Source organism: Miniopterus schreibersii (assembly GCF_964146895.1).
Source record: "Miniopterus schreibersii genome assembly, chromosome: 2".
NCBI classification, from domain to species: Eukaryota; Metazoa; Chordata; class Mammalia; order Chiroptera; family Miniopteridae; genus Miniopterus; species Miniopterus schreibersii.
In genome coordinates this window covers 185,538,002-185,563,441 of record NC_138102.1, presented here as the reverse complement: position 1 = coordinate 185,563,441, position 25,440 = coordinate 185,538,002, and the positions used below count along the sequence as shown (strand labels likewise).

General features: G+C 62.1%; 1 protein-coding gene across 2 annotated transcripts in view; it reads left to right on the top strand.

Annotated features, from left to right (window-relative positions):
* Positions 1–25,440, top strand: part of WNT7B (Wnt family member 7B) — a 47,040-nt gene that overhangs the window by 17,731 nt on the left and 3,869 nt on the right. The window contains exons 2-3 of one of the 2 annotated variants that reach the window (XM_081130132.1): positions 5,411–5,633; positions 20,219–20,490. In XM_081130132.1, the coding sequence (XP_080986258.1) occupies positions 5,411–5,633; positions 20,219–20,490 (495 nt within the window). Of the gene's footprint in view, positions 1–5,410; positions 5,638–20,218; positions 20,491–25,440 lie in introns of both variants that reach the window. The other variant, XM_081130133.1, reaches the window with a different exon arrangement.

The following is a 25,440-nucleotide window of genomic DNA, read 5'->3' as shown; positions in this document are numbered from 1 at the left end:
TCTTCAGTGATGCAGGGCTCAGTTCCCTTGGGTGTATAGACTCCATCCAGAGCAAGATTTGGGGTCAAGAGCTGATCCAGGAGTGAACCCCCGGGGGGGCACCGTGGTGATGTGGCCGCCCACTGGCTTCAGAATGGCCCGGGTGAGCATCAGTCCCCCCGATGGATGTAGCTGCTCCCTGGTCCCCACAGCGGGAGTGGGTCCTCCGGGCTCAATGAATGACAGTCGTAATGGTAATGGGCCCCCAGTCTCAGGCCACAACGGCTAATGAGGGCCCCCACCGGTGACCTCTGACCCCAGGCCTTCGCATCACGCCCTCCCAGCGGCCATGTAATATAGCAGGCCCGTTGTTACTCCCATTTCACAGATGTGGAAACTGAGGCACAGGCAGGTTAAGAAACTTGCCTGAGGCCTCACAGCTAAGAGGGGGCAGAGCCGGGTTTCCAGCCGAGCTGGCGGGTACCTGTCCTCATTCCTCACCCTTGCCCCGCAGGGCTGCCAGGTGGGTAGGCTGGTACCTGGCTGATGCCACAGCAGAGGTCCCACCCCGCTGGCCACTTCCGCTCCTGTCTGTCACCTGGCAGTGGTGACCCCCCCTCCCCTCACCGGAACCACCTCATCCCCTGGGGACCGCCCCAGAAGACCCTCCTGGGTGCCCTCCCTGTGGTCCGGGGGCAGCCCCTCCTTGCACGATGCCCTGCTCCCTGCTTGAAGCCAGTGCCAGGCCCACTGCTGGCTTCCTGCCCTCTGGTCTGAGACCTGAGGCCTTGTCCACAGTCCCCAGGGGACAAGAGCTTCTTGTCTTCAGAGCCCGGAACCCCTTCTCCGTGCTCCCTCCTCCAGCCGGCCCCGGCCAGGGGTGAGGGAAATTTCCAGACTTTCAGCTTTGCCCCCTCCTCCTGGCATCTTGCCCAGGTCCCGAGGTCCCTGAACTGGGCAGGGGATGAGCCCCGAGCAGAATTTTCCATGGAAAAAGTCAGCGACTGAAACAGGAGCACCCTCCTGGCCTCTCCGTGGGCACGGGCCGCCCAGAGCGTCCTTGCCAGCGTCTCCCGGGCACCTGAGCGGGCAGCTGGGGGCGGGAGGAGCCCAGAGGGTTCTTCCCACTTTGGGGTGAGAGCCGGGCCCCCCGCAGGGCGACTGGATGAGAGAGTCATAGCATGCCCTCACCCAGACTGCCAATTACCCAGGATGCCGCCTGCGTCGCCCGCCTCCCCCCCGCACCGGCTGTCTGGTTATGTGTGTCCCTCCCCACTCCGATGGTTTCCTAATGACGGCCAGGCCGGGCGCCCTTATCAGCTGTCCCCTCCCTTCCAGGCGGAAGGAAGAGTGTGGGCAAGTCCTGGGTGTGGCCGGGCCAGGCCGCCCGGGAGGGCAGTGGTCAGGCTGGCAGGGCACTCGAGGGCTGGGGGGGGATGGGCCCCCGCTCTGGACCTCGAACGCCAGCCACAGGAGTGTCCGCGAGCCTGGGTGAGCTGACGAGTGACCTGGAGGATTTTCAAGAGGATGTTCAGCCTGGGAGGGTGGAAACTGTCCTAAGAATGGGATGTGGTTGTGGTTTCCACTCCACTAGGCCGTCCTCAGTGCTTGTAGTGCACCTACTATGTGTTACTATGTGCGGTGCTTGCAGCCACAGCGCCGCGGCCACCTGCCTCTGGAAGCAGAGACCAGGCTCCAGGCCTGGCTGTGTGGCCTCGGGCGGGTCCCCCAGCCTCTCTGAGCTCCAGTCTGCACACCTGTAGCATGGGCATAGTGAGGGTCCCCTCACCAGGAGGGGACTGAGACCTGGCAGAGGCCGAGTTGCCTAAGGTCAGTGCTCAGGACAGGAGCGTTTAATATTGTTGGGGGCAAAATCCCCACATTCTAAGGAAGACAATTCTGAAATTTTTTCTGAATTATCAATCATATCTGATTATTCATGTTCCTGGCACAAAATGCAGTGTGACTCTCTTCTGCAATGCCTATACCTCACCTGTAATCCAGGCACTCGCTGGGGGGTGGCTGGGGGCTCCCTAATCGTTGGGCCCCCACACCCTGGGGAGACATACGCGAGTACAAGTGGGGTGCCACTGGGCAAGGCCTCTCTTCCCTCAGGCCCACCCGTGGCTGGGGTGTACAGGTAGGGTTTTAAAAAATTGTTGCTAAAAGACATGTAATGTAAAATTGGCCTCTTTCACAATTTTAAAGTAAACAATTCAGTGGCGTTTGAACATTCAAAGTGTTGTGTAACCCCCACCTCTCTCTAGTTCCAGAACTTTTTTCATCGCACCAGGTAGAAATTCCACACGTACGGAGCAGGGGCACCCCATTCCCCTGTCCCCAGCGCCTTCCGTCGGGCCTGCCTTCCGTCTCTGTGGATTTACCTTTGCTGGGCATTTCACATAAACAGAGCCACACAGAATATGGTCTTTTGTGTCCAGCTTCTTTCACTGAGCAAAGTTTTTGAAGTTCATCCAAATGGCATATATCAGTACTTCATTCCTTTTTATGGCTGACTAGTACTCCACTGCATGGACATACCACATTCTGTTCATCCATTCGTCTATTGATGGGCCTCTCGGTTGTTTCCGCCTTTGGGTTACTGGGAATTGTGCCGCTATGAACTTGTGTGTTTACGTTTTCGTTTGAACACCTGTCTTCATTTCTTTTGGATACATACCAAGGAGCGGAATTGCTGGGTCCTGTGGTCTGCACCATTTTACATCCCAACCAGCAATGGGCGGGGGTTCCCGTGTCACCACATCGTCACCAACACTATTCTCTGTTGTTTGAGCATAGCCACGCCCACAGGTGCTCGGCGGCCCTCTCGGGGGTTCTGATTCACATTTTCCTGATACGAGTGATTTTTAGAACCTTTCCACCTGTTTGCTGGCCATTGGTGTATCTTCTTTGGAGAAATGTCTATTCAAGTCCTTTGCCCATCTTCAAATGGGACTCTTTTTGTTACTGAGTTGTAGAAGCTCTTTCAGACGTAACCTTTGAGCATTCATTCACTCGTTCACCGATCTATTTCACAAACACTCATGGACAGCGACACGGGGCAGCCCCTGAGGCCCCAGATTCAGCTCAGACTGGACACTAGTGCCTACTGTGCTAGTCCTCAGTGTCAAAGGGTTGGGACCCAGTGGGGCTTGCACTTGGGCCTGGAAGGGAAGGAGCATTTGCCAGACCAAAGAAAGCAGAGAGAGAGGCGCCGCAGGCAGAGGAACTGGCACAAGTAGAGGTGGCAGGGTGCTCAGGAGCCAGATCCCAGGAGACCTCCAGTCCTAGGCAAAGGAGCCTGGGAGCTATGGATGGGCTCTCAGCAGGGGGGTGGCATGGTCAATGCAGATGTTGGCACCAGCGGGGCTGGGGGGCCTGCCTGGAGGCGGAAGACCAGGGCTGCAATGATCTATTTCATCCCCCAGCATCCACCCCAAGTCCCACTGGAGTCTCCCCAGTCAGACCCCATTTGTCCGCACTCCTGCCCCCCGCAGGGGTTCTCATCCCAGGCAGTGGGGTGTTGCCGCCTAGCATGCTGGAAGAACTGGGGAGCAGGGAGCCTGCTTTCAGCATCCAGGATCCAAGTGGGCTCTGAGCGCTGACCTGTGGCCTGGAGGCTGGTGCCCGGCAGGGTTCCCATCCATCTCATTTCCCCGGGTCGGTTTTCTGAGGATCTACAATTACTCTGGGCTGAATTCCCCAGATTCCAGCCGGCTCCCAGCCCCACCCGCCCAGATGCTCTTCCTCCACGCCAGCCTTCCGGTTTCTGCCCATTGTGCCCGTGGGAGACCCAGGGGGGGTCTTGGCCAGATTAGCGGGTGGGCTGGGCGGGCTGTGGGGATTGAGTGTCGGTCGGGCATCCTGGTCCCAGCACGTGCTGTGGGCTCTGGCCACACGGGGACTTTCCCAGCTGGCTGTGGGTGCTCGGCCGCCCTGGAAAAACACCGACAGCTTTCTCTCAGGAAAGGGGCGGCGGGCGGCGGGCAGAGGAAGGGCCTGCCCGGGCCGGAGGCCAGGGCTGTGGGCATCAGCTTTGGGGGCCCTCGCAGTTCCCCTACTCGCACCCCCTGGCCCTCACTAAGCCCAGCAGTTGCCCTCAGTCCTGCCGAAGCCGCCCACCTCCCTCCAGCGTGCCGCCCCTTCTCCGGTGCTTAGAACCGACTGGCAGAGTTTCTGCAGAAAACAGTTTGGTGGTTCCCCAAAAAGCTAAACAAACTCCCGTGTGACCCAGCAATTCCACTCCGAGGTCCATGCCCCAAAGAACTGAACACAGGGACTCAGCAAAAGCATGTCCACTCGTGTTCACAGCGGCTCTATTCACAGCGGCCGAAAGGTGGAAGCAGCCCGAGGCCCAGCGGGGAGAAGCAGGCGAGCGTGAGAATGCGGTCTCTCCGGGCCGTGGGATCGTTCGGCCTTAACAAGGACGGAGGGACAGACAGACACCCGCTCAGCGCGCATGACCCCTGAGGACGGTGCGCGCAGTGAGGGAAGCCAGGCGCCCCGCGCCCGGTGCCCTGCAGGTCGCAGGGACGGAGGCGGCCTCGCGCTTGATGGGGCTGTGGGAGGGGCGGGAGTGCCCGCTGAGGGCACGGCTGCCAACGCCCTGGACTCCACGGAGGGGCTGGTTGCAGCGACGTTGTGAACGTGTAAATGCCACGGACTGCACGCTTCGAAACAGACTGCGTGTTAGGCGAACTTCACTTCCTCCGAGAGACCGAGCCTGGCGGGTGCCCTCCCGTTTCGGCCCTGGCTCCCGGAGGGTGCCGGGTGAGTGATTCCAGGGCACCCTCAGGGGCTGCTCCGAGGTCCCCATGTGGGAAAGCACCCTGCCCCGGCCCGGCACACAGTAGGTGCTCAGCTCATCTTGGCTCCCGTTTCCCCCTCTGAGGGCACCCGGTCATCTGGAAATGCCACAGCTGTCCCCCAGGTGTGCAGCCTTCGCCCGGCTGTCCTGGCAGTCCGTGTGGTGGTGGTGACCGGGGGACAGATGTCTCCTACCCCCGTTTCATGGACGTGAAAACAGAGGCTCCGAGGAGCACAGTGCCCTCCCGAGTCACACACAGGCTGCAGCCGGAGCCAGGATGCAGTCAGTGGGCTTGGCGTGTGGCCCAGGCCCCCGGGAGCCAGGTCTGCAGTGACGGGGAGCCCCAGTCGGGAGCTGGGGGTTTGCTGCTGTGGGCAGCCGCGTACGGACCCGAGTTGGTGGTTGTCAAACCCCAGTGTCTGTGTAGCTGCTTCAGAGGCATGGGTCTCACATTCTGTGGGACCCTTGGTTCGTGGGACTTGTGACTCCATGTCTTGCAGTGTCGTCGTGGCTCTTGCGATCTGGAGGTTGAGAGGGCATGTGGGTGGGTGTCAGTGGAAAGCGGCCCCTTGGGGCCGGGCCTGGCCAGCGGCTCACCTCATCTTGTCCTTTCCCTGTCCGCAGAGCGCTGTCGTCCGTCGTGGCCCTAGGAGCCAACATCATCTGCAACAAGATCCCTGGTTTGGCCCCGCGGCAGCGTGCCATCTGCCAGAGCCGGCCCGATGCCATCATCGTGATTGGGGAGGGGGCGCAGATGGGCCTCAACGAGTGCCAGTACCAGTTCCGCTTTGGGCGCTGGAACTGCTCCGCCCTCGGGGAGAAGACCGTGTTCGGGCAAGAGCTCCGAGTAGGTAAGGGCACCTCTGGGCTCTCAGGGACCCCGCCATCCCAGCTTTGGGTGCCGGGGACCAGGCCGCCTGCTAGCCCCGTGAAGGTCAGGCCAGGCCAGGCCCCCCTCTGACCAATTTCTTTCCCCACGTCCTTCTCCATGCCTGGCCTGGGTGGGGACCGGGACCCCAGGGGGACCCAGACCTGGCCTGGGCCCCGGGGACACTGCCACGTCGGGGAGGAGGGAAGCTGTGATGGGAGTCAGCCTGTGCGGTGGGTGAGGGTCCTCACTCTGGGCTGTGGGCCGGGGGACGCCGTCCTGTCCTAGACGTGAGCCAGGCAGGCTGTAGGTGGGCAGTGCGGTGCAATGGTTAGAGGCGTGCCCTGCCGCTGAGCCGCTGTGTGTGCCCAGGACCTCCAATCCCCCCCCCCCCCGTCGCCCTCACTTGCACTGCTGTCCCTGGAGATGGGATGACAGCCGCAGATTCCACATGGGGCTGCTGGGGGGCTGGACGCGATGGTGCCCAGCCCGTGGGAGCTGTTGTGTAAATGTCATGGTCCCAAGAGTGAAGGGGTTCCAGGCAGAGGGAACACGTGAGCATGTGTACACGGATGCTGGGGCATGACTTGTGTGGGAACTCGAGAGTCCGGCGGCTGGAGGGCAGGTGGTGGGGTGTGCAGGTGGAGTCCGGCTGGAGGTGGGGTGCTCCTCCAATCCCATGGATAGTCGCAGCTGCTGTAGGACATGAGGCGGGGTGGAAGGATCTCTGCTGGCTGTGCCCCCTGCGCCGTGCATGGTTCCCGGGCCACACACCATGTCTCCATGTCCTTATAGCCCTGGGGAGGCTCCACTGCGCCCATTTTACATCTCCCTGGCAGGGAGACTGAGGCCCAAGAGGGGCTTAGAGGGAACAGTGTGGCTTCCAGTGTCTTACCTGGACTTGAATCCAGCTGTGTGGTCTCATGCCACTCGGGGCTGCTCGGGGCATCAGTTTCCTTATTTGTAAAATGAGCTCTGAGCGAGCAGGCCCTCGGATGGGCCCCGGAGCCTCTCCTAGGGTCTGCGCACGGTTGGTGCTCAGTAAACTGCTGCTGAGTGAGGGTGGGAAGAGTCAGTCACAGAGCCTGCCCCCCAGGCCACTGTGAGGGTCAGAGGGGGAGAGTGGTAACTCAGGAGTGCAGACCCCAGCCTGTAGGCACAGGTGGGCCTCCGAGCCTGTGGGCACAGCATGTCTTTCCGGCCCCTGAGAGCCAAGGAGCCACAGCTGCTGGGACCCGGGCCAGAGCCAGAGCTCTGCAGGGCTTGGAACGCCTGGCATGGGGCTGGGGTGGCGCGGGGGAAAGCCCCCAGGGGCCCCTTTGCGGTGAGCAGCCTGTGGGTGGCACCTGGCTCAGCAGGGAAGGTGGCCCCACCCCTCCCTGGGGCCCCACCACCCAAGTACAGCTCCTCTCTCCAGGTGCCAGCTGGGGAGCTGGGGCTGCCCGCCCATCCAGCACAGTGCCAGGTGCCCACTTGACTGCCTGGCCCCTCACCCTGGAGGCTCTGGGCTCCGAGGCAGCTGTGAGCATCCCCACTGCACAGCCGAGGAGGCCGAGGCCCAGGCCGTTTTGAGGTTGCCTTTGGCCGCAGGGTTTCCACGTGGCTGAGCTGGGTTCAGATCTGGTCTCCTCTGGAAATCCTCGGTGCCTCGCTGTGCAGACAGGCAGTGGAAGTGGGCCCGGGGCCCGACAGAGGGCTGGGACCTGGGGCTTTATGTGAGATCACGAGACAGGGTGAGAGGGAGGCTACGCTGAGCCTCTCCTTGGGGTCGGGCCCAGGCAGGGGGCTTTGCAATCAGAGCCCCAGTAGATGCCGGGTCCTACGCACTGGTTAAAGCCTGGAGTGGCGTTGGCCTGCACCAGTGACCTGCCCCCACAGGGGACACTGTCAGTGTCCATCCAGGTCACCTTTGCTGAGCATCATGCCGCCTCCAGGGGCTGTGAGGGTCGTGGCTATCAGCTCACCCTGGTCTTTCTTAGAGACCAGTCCTCAGCCCAACAGGAGTCGGGGGTGGGGGGTCTGAAGCTCTGCCCGCAGGGAGGGGCCGCCACAGCCAAGGATGGACTGAGGCGGGGTGGGGGTGGGGGCCAGTAATAAGGTCCCCTCCTGCCTCCAGGCGGGGCTGCTCTGGGTGCTCTTCACGCCCTGAGCTCCCTCAGCATCAGACGTCTCAGGCTCTGCTCCCGGGGAGCCCACCTAAGAGACCCCCCCACTTTGATGAGCATTTCAGAGGCAAACTTTGGCAGAGCTGTCTGTACCCACTGTCCCCATCCCTCGCTGCTCTGCTCCCTCCTGCAGTAGCTAGGCCACCAGAGGCCTCCACGTGGCCGCGTGGCCTCTCTTCCGTGGCTGGTCTTCCTCATGTGTCTCCGGCTGCCCTTCTTGGCCCCTCTCCAATCTGCTCTTCCAGAGCCAAGACCAGCGTGGCCGCTCCCTGTGGATGGCTCAGCAAGCTGACCCACGGGAACCTCCGGCTCAACACGCCAGCATCCTGCTGCTTAAACCTGCCATGCCCAGCCTTCCTCCCTCACCCCACCCCCTGGCCCGACCGCCCGGTTGTCTCTGCGATAACCTGGTGCTACTCCCTGTCCACCTCTGCGCTCCACCCCCTGGCCACTGCAGGGCTTGCCTCTCTGGTCCTCCCCTGGCAGCTCTCAGTACCTTCTCCTGCCTCCCACCTAGTCCCAGCCATGCCCTTCCTCCAAAACCTGCAGTAGCTCCCTATTGCCCAGGATAAAGTGAACTCCTCAGCTTGGAGTCTAAGCAGCCACTGCCTTATGTCACTCCTGCTACCCTCCCTCTGGAAACCAGGGCTTCAGCTGTAGCTGGCACCCTCCTCTGTTCTGAGAACACCAGGCCCCTTCCCTCCTCTGGGACTTTGCTCCTGGGAGGCCCTTTCCCTCTACTCTGCTGATTCACGTCTGACTTCCTGAGGGGGATGCCCGGCCCTTCCTTGTCCACAGCCAGGCCACAGTCACATCCTCGTCTCAGCCCATCTCCCTAGTCTCAGCCGCAAGTCAGCTCAGCACCTGCCCCGAGCCATCCCTGCCCCTGCCCGGGCTGGGTGAGTTCTCCACGCCCAGGCCAAGTCCCCTGCTGACCACCGCCGTCACCCAGGAGGGCTCTGGCCACTGCTGGAACAGGGCTGCTCTCTGCAGGCAGCAGGCGTCCCCGCTGGGTGCTACGATGGTCATCGGGGCAAGCACCTTGCTCCTCCCAGGGCTCGGCCTGGGAGCTGGGAGTCACGAGCAGGAAGTGGGTCGGAGCAGCGAGGCCAGTCCTTGTCAGAGGCATGCGGGTGCTCTGGGCACAGGATGGGAGCCGAGCCATGAGCTGGCAGGCAGCCGGGGGCACTTGTGGAAGCAGCCACTCAAGCGGTGACAATTAATGATTGGCCCCGGGAGGGGGAATGGCCTGGGTGGGTGGGACAGCCCCCTTCAGGCCTTGCCTGTGACCTTGGGCCATGCCTAAATCTTGGGAGCTGAAGGGAAACCCCTTAAAGGGCCACATCAGCCCCTGTGCAAAGTTACAATCCCTGTTCTAGCACCTGGTGCTGTTGCTTCCATGCCTCCAGGGATGGGGAGCTCACTACTCCATATCAGCCAGATCTTTCTTGTGCTGACCCTGTAGCTGGCTTTGCCCTGGGGCTCTCCAGGTGCCAGTTGCTCTCTCCCTTCAGGGAGTGAGGCCAACACTAGCTCCCTCCACCTCCATGGTTTGCCCTCATGCCTGGTGGCTTCCACCCTCTGGCAACCGAGCCTGCCCCAGGCCTGTTTCCTCATCTATTGAACGAGGCTTGTGGCCAAGGCCCCTCCTGGCCTGTCTTCTACTAACTGAAAATGAGCTTGTGTGTGTGTGCGTGGGGGTGTTAATGTGTCCCCAACTCAACTGTCTTATGCCATGAGTTGGAGGGGGAGGGCCAGGGAGGGAGACCAAAGTTGGGGGTGAAGTTTATATTCCAAGGATGCCTGTTAGAAACTCAAGGACCCCGGGGGCCCCACGAGGGACAGGCCATTTCTAACGGGTCTCATATTTGATTTGGGACTGTTGCTGGGGCTTCCTGGCCAGGGTGACAGGTAAGCTGAGACCCGAGGGAGGATCAGAGTGATTCAGACCTGCCTGGAGGGGTGAGCCCAGGGAAGGGAGCTCCAGGTGGAGGGAACAGCATGCACCAAGCCCAGAGGCCAGAGAGTAGATGGTATTTTCCAGGAACTGTGGGAACATCGAGGGTGAACCGGAGGGTGCATGGACCTGAGGCTGGAGGAGGGGGCAGGGCTGGAGCACTGTGAACCTGGGGCGTGAGCTATGTGTGTGCTGGCCTGGACGGCACGGGAGGAGGGCCCCACCCCCACCCCCACCCCCACCCCCACCGGAGCCCTTGGGACCCCCCTGCACAGGCTCCGACCCCGACCCGAGCGGCCACGGAACACTGAGTCCTGCCCATCATGTGGCACTCAGACATGACCAGGCATAGGGGCCGCCCCTAATCCTGGCTCACGTGGCCGCCCCGGGCCGCCGTCTCCGTCCCATTTGCTTTGTGGGTGAGATTTGTGCTGGGAGCCAGCCTTGAGCCCACCCACCGCACGCAGTAGGGGCGCAGCGAAGGCCGTTAGTTCCTGGACAGCCCGAACGAGCAGTGACTCACCAACCTGTCTGAGAGGCAAGGACCCTGGAAAGGGGAGGGTGACCCCATGAAAGGGGAGGGTGACCCCAGGTCCCATGAGCCTAATGCGCATGGGGCCCCTGTCTGGGGTCCCCAGGAGGGCCAAGGGCTCAAGGGCTGCATGGTCCATTCCAGGGCCACAAGCCACTGCTGGCTGGGAGCACTTGGACACGGCACGTGCAAACTTAAATGTGCCAAGGGTAAGGGACACAACAGATTTCGAAGACTTTGATAGAAAAGAAAGCAAGTGAAGTATCTCCTTAATAATCTCCCCATTGCTTCCATGCTGAAATTGGCTAAACTCGCTACAGGATGAAGTTCCCCCGGTTATTTCACTTTCTGTGGCTGCTAGAAACTTTGAATGACCTGTTGGGCTTGTGTGGGACTTCTGTTGGGTCGCATGTTATCAGCGGGGTCAGGGGCAGCCCGGAGTCAGCCTGGCCAGGAGAGAGCAGACATTTGAGCCCAGATCTGACTGTCTCTTCCCAGGACAGTCCTCCAGCTCAGCTGAGGGCATAGGGTCACTGACCAGCTGCTTCCTGGGCAGCGCAGGCCAGGAGGGTGGCTCCCTGTGGTGCCCCTGTTATCGGTCAGCCTGTGAGCATCGAGTGCCTGCTGTATACCAGGCCTAGGCAGGGTGCCAGGAGGTGTCCCTAAGGCCCAGGATGCCCTAGGGGCGTGGACGGGGCCGGGCTGGGCGTTCAGGCCCTGGATCTTAGGGAGGTACATCTTTGTCCTGTCTGCCTGGTCACTCCCCACCCCACTCCACCCTGGAGTCCTGGCCTGAGGCAGAACAAAGGCCCGGGGTGCAGACATCTCTGAGGGAGGCTTGGGCCCAGGCAGCCAGGACACCGGGGACAGTGAGGGCTCGAATATGAGAGTCAGGAAGACTTCCTGGAGGCGAGCTGCTCATGCCCAGTCCTGCTTCGGGAGGTGGTGAGGCCTGAGGTGGCTCGGGATGGGGGGGCCCGGGCTCAGTCCCCTCCTCCGGAAGGCCAGCTTGCACCTGAGCAGGGCGGCCCCTAGGGTGACCATGGAAATGGTCAGGCTCAGGGCCTGCCTGTGGGTGGCATGGAAGCCCGAAGGTCAACGAGCCTCTGGCTACCTGGAATTTTCCATACTCCCTGGCAGGGCCCCAGCAGACAGACAGGCATGCAGTGGGGATGGGCCCAGGAGGGCAGAGGGCACTGCCAGGGAGGTAGACCCCACCCAAGCCAGCTGCCCCACTCCCACTGTGTGCCCTTGGGCATGGTCTTGCTCTCTCTGGGCCTCAGTTTACCCATCCATACCAGGGGCTGAGGCTGGGGCCCACACTCCACCAGGTCTGGGGGTCTCTCCTCAGAATGGGGGCAGGAAGGCCCTTGGCTCTTTAATGCCCACTGCAGGGTTCCGTCGAGGGGTTCCATGGACAGGGGTCTGGGACCTGGGCTCTGAGGCAGGACATAGGGCACAGGGTGGGCAAGCCTCTACCCTCGGCCCCCAGGGCCAGGCCTAGCCCTGACCTCAGCCAAGCTCCAGGCCTGACTCCTCTGGCCACCGTTTTGGGGAGGATCATTTCTTCTGTGACTGCAGCCATGTCCTGAGGCCCACTTTCACGAATGTCACTCATTCTAGGTTCTACTGTCCACACATCACAGGTGGGGGGCTGAGGCTCGTGAGAGGCAGGTGCCCCGCCCCAGGGCACAAGCCAGTAAGAGCTGGAGACTTGAACCCAGCAGCCCAGCTCCGCACCCTGGCAGGGGTCCCAGGGCCAGGGGCTGTTGGCCATGGGAGGAAGGGGCTCTGTGCCATCCTGTGCCCCTACCCAGGCAGCCGCTGATTTTGCTGAAAGGCCAGATGAGGGAGTGTTCAGGAGGGCAGGCTGCCTGAGGCTGACCCCCGTAATAAGAGGGGCTGCAGGAGCGGCTCCCAGCTCTGCCAGAGCCCAGGGCCGGGTGGAGGCTCGTGAGTACAGCCCAGCTCACGACGCAGACCTGGGCTCCAGCCCAGGTTGCCCCTCACTGTGTAGCCTCAGGCCATCTCTGCCCACTCTGGGGCGGGCGCTCCCCAGGCCCGGCTGGAGCACGACCCACCTGCAGGCCCGCACAGCCCCGTGAGGGCCTCGCTGGGTCAGAACAAAGGCCCGGGGTGCGGGCGCGCTGGCGTGTTCGGACCTGGCAGGAGTTTTTCCAGGGCTCTGTTTATGACAACGGCAGGGAAGGGCTTAGCATGGAGACACTGACTCAGCCGGGGGTTGAGCCCTGAGCCGGGTGGGGGCCAGGGCGGGGCTGGAGAGACAGGGACAGAGAGGGTCAGAAACCGAGAGGGAAGGACAGACAGACATAGAGGGAGGGACAGAGACCGGCAGCACACACACAGACACATACAGGCACACACATGAACACATATGTGCACACACAGCGCCAGAGTGGCCCTCCCCTGCCCCCTCCCCACCCCGGGCCAGGGTCCAGGCCAGCTCAGCGGGTAATCAAAGCAGCCACGAGCATCCTGCATTGCCTGGGCCCCGGCGCCTGCGCCCCTCGTGGCTCTGACTCACTCCCGCTGCAGCCCCTGGGAGCTGGGTGCTGCTGTGGCCTCCCCGGAGCAGGTGTGGAAACAGCCCTCCAGCCGTCTCTGGGCAGAGCCCGATCGGACCCAGGTGGACCAGGGCTCCGGGCTCGCGATTCTTCGAGTGTTCAAAGAGGGATTTGGGGCCTCGCAGCATCTCCGGGCTCGCCTGACCCCCGCCGTCCCTGCCTCCACCTCCCTGCCTCACCCAACCCGAGTCCCCTGTGTGCTGGGAGGTGGCTCGGGCAGGGAGCTGCACCCCTGGACCCTGTGACTTAGCCCAGGCTGAGGGCAAGGGGCCAGGTTGTAGTGTTGGCAGCCAAAAGGGGCCAACTGGCCCCACCCTGCGTCCCTGGGCTTCTCTTCCCAGCTCCTATGCCCCCTAAAACCTAGACTTGGGCACTGCACCTGCTTGGCCGGGGAACACCGGGCGCTGCCAGGGTGGCCTGGGGATGCCTCCTGGCCTCCTTGGCCTCACTCTCTCCATCTGTGAGCTGTGTGTGGCGTGGGGGAAGGTACTGTCCCCCACTTCTAGGCTCATGAGAGCTCATCAGCCACCACTGGCTGGGCCTCAGGCCTGGAGGCCTCAGGAACCCCATCCTTCCTGTGTCCCTGCCCCACATCAGCCCCAGCAGCCCCACTCGGACCTGTTTCTCAGGAAGATCCATCTGACCACAGCTCCCTGCTAAAGAGCTTTGGAACCCACCACACTGGGCCTCACTCCCATGTTATCTGGGGAAACCGAGGCCTGAGGCGTAAAGGACTGGGCCGGGTCACCCAGGAGCCCCAGTTCCATCTGGAGTTGGCCCTTGCAGAGGGTGATCGGCAGGGCTGGGCATCTCCCGGGCAAGGCTTGAGTACCTAGCTTCCCTGCCTCCCTTCTCCTGTCCCCCTGGGGACCCCAAACTGCCTGTGACCGAGGCAGCTCTCGATTCCCCCAAAGCTGATCCTGTCCATCCCTCTCTCAGTGGCAGCCAGGCCCCACACCAGGAGCCTACGTGGGCCCGTCTTTCCCTAAACCTTCTCACCCAGTTCACTGTGACCCAAGCCTGGCCGCCGCCTCCTTGCAGGCCACCAGCATTTCTTACGTTGACCCTTGTAGCAGCCTCCCAGTGGGTCTCCCTGTTTCCACCACACCCCTGCCATCAGCCTGAGGGTCCTTCTCCGTGTCAGTCTCAGCAGCACCCTCCAGGGACTTCTCATCTTCTTAGAATAAAGTCTAAAACCCTCCCCATGGACTCCCAAAGTCCACGCCATGGGCACCACTTCATCTGCTACTGCTCTCTGCGCAGATGGTGGCTGAACTGAGCTTCATGCCCACACACGAGACATGTACCACACACAGGCCCTCCGTGGCTGTATACATTTGTGCATCCGTGTGTGTGTGTGTACCCAGCTCATTCTCTCCTCAGAGCCTTAGCATTGCTGTTCCCTCTGCCTGAACACTGTTCCCTGTGCCTGTGCATGGCTCACTTCTCTCATCATTCAGGACCCGCCTTCAGCATCCTTTCCTGAGAGGGGCCCTCCCTGGTCACCCTCTGCCTCAGTCCCTCTAGCCAGCCTGCCTGTGACCCCTCTGTGGTTCTGATCTTCTGACCGTGCCCTGTGCCTGCACTCTGTGAACCCCTCCCAGTCCATTGGGCCCCTGGGCTGCAGTGGGTCAGCCTGGCCCTGCTGAATGCTTGGTCTTGGGCCTGGGGATGGGTGGGACTTTGAGGTTTGATTGGAGGGTGGGCTGTACTTGGTGCTGGGGAGACATTTGGATGGTAGCAGAAAGGAAGGGGTGAGGGAAAGCAGAGTGCCAGGGGCTGACACAGGCAGGCCAGAGGCCCAGGCTTGGTCGTGAGGTTTCCCTGTCCTGGCGGGTAGGGAGTGGTCTGAGCACAGACCTTGGGGGCCTGGGTCAGATCCCAGCTCTGTGACCTCGGGCCAATCGCCTGCCTCCTCCGAGCCGGGCATCCTAACTGTGAGGTGAGGCCCCTTGAGAGTTTAAATCGAGTAGGACGAGCCATGTGCAGTCACTTAAAAACCATCAAATGCTCTGTTTTATAACAGCTCTATTGAAGTATAGTTCTCACACCACACGATTCATTGATTTAAAGTGTACAGTTCAGTGGTCTTAGTGTATTCAGAGTGGGCAACCGTCACCACAGCCAAGCTTAGCATCTTTTCATCATGTTCAAAAGAAACCCCGCACCCCTTAGCTGTCTCCCTCAGTCCCCTAAACAACACACACCCGCTTCCTGTCTCCAGGGGTCACCTGTTTCCAACATTTCGTATAAACGGAATCATACAGCATGTGGCCTCTGTGTCCGGCGTCCTTCCCTGAGCCTGTTTCCCAGGCCCGTCCCTGTGTCAGGACGTCGCTCCTTTTTACGGCCGAGTAATATTCTGTTGTATGAACGGGCCAGGTGTCCTCTTATCTACTCGTCTGTAACGGACATGGGGGGTGTCTCCCCCCGTGGGCTGCTGTGACTGTGCCGCTGTGACTGTTCCTGAGTCGCTGTGCGGACACGTGTGTTCATTTCCCTCGAGTGTGTGCCTAGGAGGGGCTGCGGGGTCACACGGTGGCTGTGGTACCATCTTGAGGACCCCATGAGCGGCTGCACCACGTGACCTTCCCCGGCAGCGTGTGAAGGCTCTGCCTTTGCCACATCCGTGCCAACACTTCTCGTCGTCCGTCTTTTTATGTTGGCCGCCGCGGTGGGGGAGGGGCAGCTCACGTGGTTTCGATTTGGTTTCCCTGAGGACACACAACGTGGAGCATCTCGCCATGCGCTTATTGTTCATTCGAATCTCTTCTTAATTTTAATCGGGCCACTGGCTTTTTTATTATTGAATCGTAGAAAATGCCATTTTTATTTTTTTTTATTTTTAAAGAAGGGCAGGCATGGCCCAGGGCTCAGGAGGGCCGAGGGGTGGGGGTGGACAACGTGCGGCCTGCCTGCCCGTCTCGGCATTTCCCGGGGAGGCTGTGGACGCTGCTGCTGGCTCCGGCGCGTGAGGGTGCAGGTCTGTGCCGGGGGGGGGGGGGGGGGGCCCGAGACCAACATGCACCCCCAGGACAGCTGCTGGCCCCAAACAGACCAGGCCACCATACTGCCTTCAGCCAGCTCCCCACCCCCATCACAGACGCATCTGTGGCACCTGCTGCCGTCACTAGAGCCCGGAGCAAATCCTCCTGCCTTCAGTCTCGGTGTCCCCATCAGTGACGTGGGTCTCATCAAGAGGGTCCCTCTCCTGGGCTGTCGTGGGAGATAAAAGAAGGTGGTGAGTGCCCGAGCCCCAGCCCTGCTTGTGTTCGGGCTCAGGAAACAGCATTGAGTAGGGGGTGCACTGAGGGATCACGTAAGAGCTGGGGACATGTAAGAGGGAGGCAGACGTCCCAGGCAGGGGGAGGCCCAGCGTCCACCAGGGCAGGCGGCAGGCCCCAGGCTGTTGGTCTTAGAGAGCGGTGCGCTCTGGGGCCACCGCACCTGCCCACAGGCGAGCCGGTTGTTCATCGCGGCCACGCTCGCTGCAGGTACTGGTGGGTGGGGTCGGGTGGGGTCGGGCCCCCGGGGCTCCAGGTCACCTCAGAGGCCGGGGAGCGGGACAGCTGCTGAGCCGGGCCCGCGCGTTTGAGGGGCTTCCTTCTAAGCCTCGGCGCTCGCTCACACTCACCCTGGAGGTAGGCGTGCAGGCCGCTCTCTGGGGCCTGGCCAGACAGCCCAGGGGTGATTTTGGGAGGGGACCCCCTCCAGGCTCCACACCTGGGCACTCTGACCTGGGCAAGCTCCAAAGCTGTCTGAGCCAGTGTCTAGGTCTGTGCGTGGGGAGTGGTCCCCCTCCCCACCCCGGGGGGCTGTGGTGGGAATTAAGCAAGATGCGTGTGCAGAGTGCAGGCGCAGGGGAACCCCTCTATCCGGGACCTAAGGCCAGCCTCCTGGATTCCCCCCAAACGACGATTCTCTCAGTGCCCCCCCCCCCATCTCCATGGTGAGACAAGAGGGTTTGGCTCATTAAAACCAAATAAAAAAGGAATTAGCGGGAGTGGCGGCAGGGTGAGTAACTGATGAGTAACTGAGCCGAGCCGGGTCTGGGCGCAGCCAGGTGGGAGCAGGGGCTCTCAGCGACCCAGGGAGGCGGGTTCTGGGACATGCCCTCCCAATGCGAGCCCTGGCCTCGGTGCCTGCTGCCGGGCGGGGGCTTCAGGATGGTGGAGTCCCCATGGCTGGAAGAATGGGCACTGAGGGAAGAGGAGGGTCACGGGCGGGTCCCAGGCCATCCTCACTCAGGCAGCGCTTGGCTGTGGGGACTTTTAACTCCCCCGGCCTGGCCTCTTGGCAGGCTTGCACAATCCTCTGCGACTTCTCTGCCTGTCCCCCTTCACTGGGTCCTAGCTTGTGACATGCCCCCTCGGAGGCAGCATTCACCGGCTGGCTAGCCGCCCATCCCCCCACCCCGCCACTAGGTCCACGGACCGTCCAAACGTAGCATCCCCTCCCCTGGGGGCTGCGCGTGCTGCTCTCCTGTCTTCTGCCCAGGTCCCTTGGCTGCAAAGGGGCCAAACTGGGGACAGGATGACCTCCAGTGACCTGTGCCCCAGGCCTTGAGTCCCTCTCCTTCTCTGGGCTTTGATTCCGCTGCCTGGGTTCAAATCCTGCTTCAGCCCCTACCCCAGTTTCATATCCTGTGCCTCAGTGTCCTCACCTGTGAGATGGGAACAGGGATGAAACCTGCCTCGTATGTGGAGGGTTAGAGGAGTGCCGGGGCACGGGACAGCTGGGGAGTGACAGCAGTGAGGACCCCGTCAGCACAGCTCTGCTGCCCTGCTCTCTGACCGGTTCCAGAATGCCCATCCCGTGTGGCAGTGAGCTCTCCAACCCTAGTGACCCCAGGCTGCCTCTGGCCTGCCAGCCAGGCTCCCCCAGACCTCAAGTGCCTCTTTCCTTATGACTCTCGACCTCATACTTCCAGAGCCAGCAGCACCAAACTGTGTCACATCATTGCTCTTGTCATGGCCAGAGTGTGCACACACACCAGACAGCCATGCACACACACACCACACACATACACACACATACTCACCCACAGGCACTCATAGGGAGTTAACACACTTCTTGTTAGGACTTACTTTAAGATGTCACCTCCTCCAGGAAGCCTTCCCAGACTCCACACCTCACAGAAGCAGGTCAGGCATCCTTTGAGGTTCTATGACTCCCTGTGGCCCCTTCTTGCAGAGTTCCATGGTCCCCTCCTTTCCTGGACCCCCCCCCCACCAATTTACTACTGCCTGCCTGTGTCTGGGGGACAGCTTGTCGGCAGGCTCTGCTGGGCTGGGGCAGCACAAGCAAGGAGTTCAGTAACCCGCTCCACACCCAGCGGATGTCCCTTCAGTCGTAGTGACCTAATTTAGAGCTGGGGAGGTTGCTTCTCATATTTTCCCTGTTCCTGTCCCCATGCCTGTCTGGGAGTCCTTGACACAGGGACTGGGGCACCTCCATGCTCCTCAGAGGGCCACTCTTTGTGCTGAAAGATGGCTCATTATGGAGTGGTGCCAGGGGAGCCAACCCCCTGTGGTCAGCTGGTACCAGGTGGCCGTGCACTGACCCAAGCTGGGAGGGAAGGGCCCCCAGGGAAAGGGAGGCTGGGCCCGCAGCAAGACCCTGGGAAGGCATTGGTGGCCCTGCCCCTCTCCAGACCCCGGTCTTCCTTGGGAGGAAGGGGAGCTCGAAACCACCCTCCCCTCAGCTCTTTCCAGAGGAGGGCAGTTTCCAGGAAGCCATGGCCCCTCCATGATGACTGAGGCAACCAAAACCTCCTCTGTCCTGGGCCCCTGAGACCAGCGGGTCCCATCCTGGTCTTCACCCTGGATGGAGAGAACCCTGGGAACAGGGACCCCACCAAGGGTGGAGACCACCCCAGGAAAGAAGGACTTTACCAAGGGTGAGCCCCCTAAGAGATCAGGGACCCCATCTAAGTGAGCCCCCAGGCGGTGGGTGGGTGGGGAGGAAGACCCCAGAGCACACAGGGAGCGCCAAGCACAAGGCCGGGCACAGTCAGTGTTCAGTGAGTGTTTATGGAGTGAGCCTGACTTCACCCCCTTCAATCTGGAGGGTCACCCCGGTCCCCAATGACAGGGACAGCAGCCAAGTAAACAGAGGGGCTCGGCGGCAGTCACGGACACAGGTGCAAGGGCCTGTGTAAGTATAGGGTCGTGGGTGTCCAGCTGTCCCTCCCAGACCGACGCTGGGCCCTCCCCGTTACTGCTCAGTCGGGCAGTGCGATCCCGGCTCATCGGAGCTGGACTTTGGTCCCGTCAGCATCACTGAGCTCCGTGCCTGCAGTGCCAGGTGCTGGGGACCACACAGACCTCCAGATCATGGGCAAGGGGGGGAGGGGTCCGAGGGACTGGGGCCTAACCAGGGGCCGTGGAAAATAAAGAAGAAATAGAGCTGGACCCGCGCATCTGAGGGGCCGTCAGACCCACGGGTAGCCAGGAAGTCCCCGGGTGGGGCTGGCCGGGTGCACAGCGTGGAGAGCAAGGAGAGGGTCCGATGTGCCCCTGAAGGCGGCCAGGCGGGAAGGGCTCTCTCCGGCCGGTGGTGTGGGAAGGCTGCCAGGAGGAGGAGGCATGGGAACTGGCCTTGGAAGGTGCTTAGGATTCGGGCAGGGAGAGGAAGGGAATCCCACCAAAAAGACCAGGTACCTTCCGGGGCCTGTGAGCAGTGCTGGAAGGAGAGCTGTTTGGGGTCCAGGGTGGACAGGTGGCTGGGGGGCACTGGGCTTGGGCTGCTGGCGCAGGCTTCAGGGTGGGCCTGCGGGCCTTCGCTTCCCCGCTGGGGCAGAGGAGAGCTGTCGAAGGTCTGGGGGAAGGTGCCCAGAACTGCACCCCGGGGCCCACGTGGATGGCGGTTGGGGTTGAGGGGGGCAGGGAGGACCGGCACCCAAGTCTGGGTAGTTCAGGGGCCCCTGAAGCAGGCGGGGGGGGGTGGAGGTGGGGGGGGTGTTGGAGAAGGGAGACTCAGGAGGCTGGGGCCCAGTGACAGGTGATAGTGGGTGGTCACACAGAGGGAGGCGGCACCAAGGAGGCCGGTGGGGGCCCCACGGGGGTCTGCAGGAGCGACTGGCTCATAGGAGCAGCCCTGGGAGTCTGCTGGAGGGGAGAGGGCGAGGGCGGAGGCCCGGGCTGCGGGCGGGGAGGGGCGCGTCGGGCACGCCGGTGGCAGGGCGGACGTGCACGGCCCGTTTCCGAGTCGGGAGCTCAGAGAGGGCGCGCGCGGCGCCCGGGGCCACACAGCCCGCAGCAGCGGCAGCAGGCGCCCCTGCCCGCGCGGGCGGAGCCCGGGCCTGACCCGCGCCGTGCCCGCAGGGAGCCGTGAGGCCGCCTTCACCTACGCCATCACCGCGGCCGGCGTGGCGCACGCCGTGACCGCCGCCTGCAGCCAGGGCAACCTGAGCAACTGCGGCTGCGACCGCGAGAAGCAGGGCTACTACAACCAGGCGGAGGGCTGGAAGTGGGGCGGCTGCTCCGCCGACGTGCGCTACGGCATCGACTTCTCCCGGCGCTTCGTGGACGCGCGCGAGATCAAGAAGAACGCGCGGCGCCTCATGAACCTGCACAACAACGAGGCGGGCAGGAAGGTAGGCGGGGCGGGGCCGGGGGCGGGGCCTGGGCGGTGGGCGGGGCCATACGGGCGGTGGGCGGGGCCTGGGAGGCGCGGCGGGGCCGAACCTGGGCGGTGCTGGGCGGGGGCGGGGCCTGGCAGGGCGGGGCCTGGACAGGGGGCGGGGCCATGTCGGGCGGTGGGCGGGGCCTGGCGAGGTGTGGCCTCTGAGTCCCTGGGGCTCGACCTCCCCGAGCTTTGGGCGGCTCCCTGAGCACAGGGACTTGGGAAGGGGACCACGAAGGTGTGGCGTGGGGGGTGCTGGGCAGGACAGTCACGTGGGATCCTCCCAGCAGCTCTAGGAGACGGGCCCTAGCGTTCCCATTGCAGAGGGGTGAAAACTGAGGCTCCAAGGACGCAGTGATGTGCCCGCGGCCCCCTCCCCGCAGGGAGCTGTGGGAGGCGGGAAGGCACAGGGACCCTGTTTCCATGCAGGATGGGAGCCAGGCCTGCCCGACTGAGGACCCCAGGGCGGGGGCGGCCTCCAGGCCAGGCCCGTGTCCCTGCTGTGGTCCCAGAGGGTCGTGCCAACATCCCGGGGAAAGGACCCTCAGAGGAGGAGGCCTTTGGCTCGGTTTTCCATGGGAGACTAAGGAAGGGGTGTTCCCAGGAGGCAGGAGCAGCCCCCGGGGAGGGTGGAAGCCGAGTGGGGGGGCTCTTGAGCAGCAGCCAGCTCCATGCATGGGGTGGACGCAGTGTGGGGGGTGATAATGCAGGACATTCCTGCCGGGACACACTGGGGAAGAAGTCAGGGCGGGCCCAGTCCTGCCGCAGGGAGATGCGGGCCCCAGATACTGGGCTGAGAGGAGCGGCCACTGTGGCGGCAAGATGGCCAGAGATAGGATGGGCAGCAGAGCAGAACAGCTCTCTGGGTCTGATTCCCCAGCCCCAGGGCCGCGCCCAGGGCGCCTGGCCTGAGGGGCGCTGCAGGCATGCGACAGAGAGAGGAGTTGAAACTGCCCTCTGCCCCGGGGACCGCAGCTGAGGCCACCGGTCGCTCACTCATTCACTCAACGAACGCTCCTTGCCCCTCCTTTGTGCCAGTGCTAGGCTGGGCACAGGGGATATGGAGAAGTAAGACATGACCCTGGCTGTGGGAGCTCCCCCAGCACCAATGGGGTGCACGTGAGGGGAGCAGAGGCCATACCCAGGGACAGCGAGAGCCCTGGGGACCAGCGGAAGGGGCAGCAGAGGCTTCCTGGAGGTGGCGATGTCCAAATGGAGCCTTGAAGGACACCCCAAAGCTGAGATAAGCAGAGGCAGAGGGAGATGGCACTTGGGTGGGAGTGGAGCTGCCAATGGTTCAGGCTGGCAGGGGCAGGAAAGGTGGGCAAGAGAGGGCTGGAGAAGTAAGCAGGGGCCAGCCTAGAACAGGCCTTGACCGCCAGGCCAAGGGTTTGACGTTCATCTTGTAGATGTGGAGGTTGCCATACAGCAAGTGGTTATTAAATTTTGGCCAAATGAACAAATGAATGAAGGAATGAGTGACGGGCTTGGCCTCCAAGGAGCTCACAGCCAGTATGTAGGCACCACTCACTAGGCCAGCGATTTTCAATCTTTTCCATCCCATGGCACATAAACTAAATACTAAAATTGGGCAGTACACCAAAAAATGTTATATTTTTTTGCCAATCTGACAAATAACATCGGTATAATTTTGATTCAGTCACACTGGACAGCTATTGTGTGTTGGCTGTTGTCATTTTTTTTATTTGGCAGTCTAAGGGAAAACAGTCAGGCACTGAATGTTTTAAAAATTCTTGTGGCACACTGGTGTGACCTGCAGCACACGGTTGAAAATCGCTGCTCTGAGCACAGGCAGATCGAGATCTGTGCCTGGGAGGGCAGAGGAAGGTGAGATTCACTCACCTGGAGGCATCTGGAGGGCTCCCTGCAGGAGGAGGCATAGCTGAGCTCTCAATGGAACCACCTCCCCTTGAGCCTCTGTGGTGGCTTGGGTCCAGAGCAGGGGCTTTCTCACACCCCTGGGAAGGTCTCACTGTCCCCATTTTACACAGGAAGACAGCAGGGCCCAATGTGAGCTGCAGAGCTACTGGTGGCCCGGAGGCCTGAGAGCTGGTCATTGCTCTAAGGGGATGTGTCTGAGTGAGCAGCAGAGATGTGGGGAAGGGAACTCCTAGCGGAGGGACCCGAACAGGCAGAGGCACGGTGTGGGGCTCAGGTCACGTGTGCAGTGCAGCCAGGCCACCTGCCTGGCTCAGGGTGTTGGGTGGGTGAGGAGACCGGCAGGTTGGATGGGCCTCATGGTGAAGGACTGTGGCATCCAGGTTGGATTTTGGCCTCCTGGGCACAGGTGCTGTAGCAGGTTCCTGAGGGAGAGTGGGGTTGAGCAGCTCGAGGGCCAGGGTTGTGTCTCATTGGGCTCTGAGGTCCCGTGTGAACCCCAGAGCTGGTCTGGTGTGGGATTGGGGTTCTTGGAGACTGGCAGGTGGTAGAGAGACATTGGGCAGGAGGCAGGCAGGATTGGGCCCTGAGGGGTAGGGAGCAGGAGAAATGGGAGGCTGGGGATGGGATCCAGGCCTGCCATGGGGACAAGGGTGGAGGAGGGTCAGCACTTGGGGGGCTGCACTGGAGCTGAGGGGTTGTCAGGGGCGTGGGATCAACAGTTTGAGGGCCCACTGGGGACATGGTGGCGACAGGAAAGGGCTAGAAATTGGTCAGCAGTGAGGATTCCAGTGCCAGCGCTGTCCCTGACCGCCTGTGAGGCCCTGGCTGACCCTGTCCCTGTCCCTCTTCTGAGCCTCAGTCTCCTTGTCTGTGCAGTGGGCATAATACACCGTGACCCCCTACCCCTGCTGCCCTTCCAAAGCTGGTCTGAGCCCTTGAGGTGGTGACAGCACAGTGACCCCGGGGAGCAGGTGCTTCTCCCCGCAGCACAGAGCTTACCGGGGGGTGGGGTGGGGCATGGCTTTCGAGGTTTCTATAGAACTGATTCCAGACCTTCACGAGTCTCCCGAGGGCGGGGGGGCCCTGGCCCCATTACAGAGCGACCATGCTGCCCCCTTCCTCCCGCGTTCTCAGGGCCACAGAGTTCAGCACGTCGGATAGAAAGCGAGCTTACTGCTGCCACGAGGACGCACACAAACCGGGCGGCTTCACGCAGCAGAACTCCATTCTCTCTCGGTCTGGAGCCAGGAGTCTAGAATCCAGGAGTGGGCAGGGCCAGACTCCCTCTGAGGGTGCCAGGGGAGGGTCTTCCCTGCCTCTTCTGGCCCCTGGGGGTGCCAGGTGCTCCTTGGGCTGTGGCCCCGTCACCCAGTCTCTGGCCCGTCTTCACGTGGCTTCTCTCTGTGTCTCCTCTTCTGTCTCTTACAAGGACAGGCGTCCTCAGATTCAGGGCCGACCCTGATCAGGACAATCACATCTCAAGTCCTGTCTTAATTACATCTGCAGAGTCCCAAATTCCAAATAAGGTCACATTCTGCGGTTCTCAGTGGAAGTGTGTTTGAGGGGAACACTACGCAGCCCCCCTAGGCCAGCACATGCTTCCCCCCCCCCCCCCCGCATCCCTGGTGGGCCAGGGTCAGGCAGGCTGAGCAAGGAGGCCTGTTCACTGCCCTTTCCTCTGGACTCCAGGCTCCCCTGGGACTCCGATGCACCACCCTGTGACTCCCCTAACCTGGCCATACCTGAACACTGTTCCCAGAGCAGGGGGCACCGTAATTCCAGAAAAAGCCCCAAGTTAGTTCTTTCCCGGAGCCCCTATCCACCTCCACACTACCCGGTGGGGGGAACCGAGGCTGGGGGAGGGGCCCAGCTCAGTCCCAGCTCTTCTGGGGAGAGCCAGTCGCTGTGCACCCTCCCAGGTGGTCTCCCGGGGCAGCGGGGCTGGCGCCACCTTCGCTGTCGCTCTTATCTTGAGGGCACTGGAGACGGAAACGGCACATTCTCCAGTCCTGTGATCACTTCACAGGAGAGGCTCGGGCTCAGGGGACCCAGCCAAGCGAGGATGCGGCCCCTCGCTCTGCAAATAGCTGCCAATCGGCTCCATCTGCACACTGTCACTGGCCCGGCCACACAGGGTCCCCAGGCGGTGGGTGGGGCTGGGCTGTTCGGCCTTGACGAAGACAGGGAGATGGGGACAGAGGGAAGGGGTTCAGGCAGGTGGCACAGCAAAAGTGGGCATGCGGATGGCAGTTAAGCCTGGACCACCTGGCCTGCACTACCTCTAGCGTGGACGCCCCTGCCAGGTCTCTGGCCACTGTGGGTTGAGAGGGGGGATCTCCTGAGCCAGCAGCCTGCGGGGGGACTGTTTCCCAGGGAGGGGTTCTGAGAGGGGCATCCGTCTGGTCAGCTCCTGGTCCACTGGGGGGCATTCAGAGTGGGCAGGTGGCCAGGGTAGGGGAAGCTTCCAGGCCCTAAAGGGCCAGTTAATAGAGGGAGGGGCTTTGAGGAGAGGGGAGGGTCTGAGCAAAGAGGAGCTTTGGGAGGTATGAGGAAGGGGAAGGACAGGTCTGACAGCTATGCGCAGGAGAGGGGAGGGGGCTTTCCCTGGGGAAAGGGGTCCCACCAGGGTCCCTCACTTCACCCATACCCTCAGAGCAGACTTCTGGCCTGTGCCCTCGACCTGACACCCCATGGCCCTGCAGTTCTAAGTCTGACTGTTCCCCCGGGTGTCATCCATGTAGCAGAGAACCCCATCCCCAACTCCAGGCCTCCAGCCTCATGGCCCACCCAGCACACACGTGATGCTCATTCGGGCGAAATATTCTCTTTATGGCCATGCTGACAGCTCTCCAGACCTTGCCCATGCTGCACCCCTCCTAGATCACCCCTCCTCTTTATCTAATGATCTCCCACTCCTCCACAGACACGCAGTGCACGCACCGCCTCCCCCAGGAAGCCCTCCACCCCAGGCACCCTTGCCATGGGCAGGTCGAGGCTCCCACAGCCCCTACACTTTGCG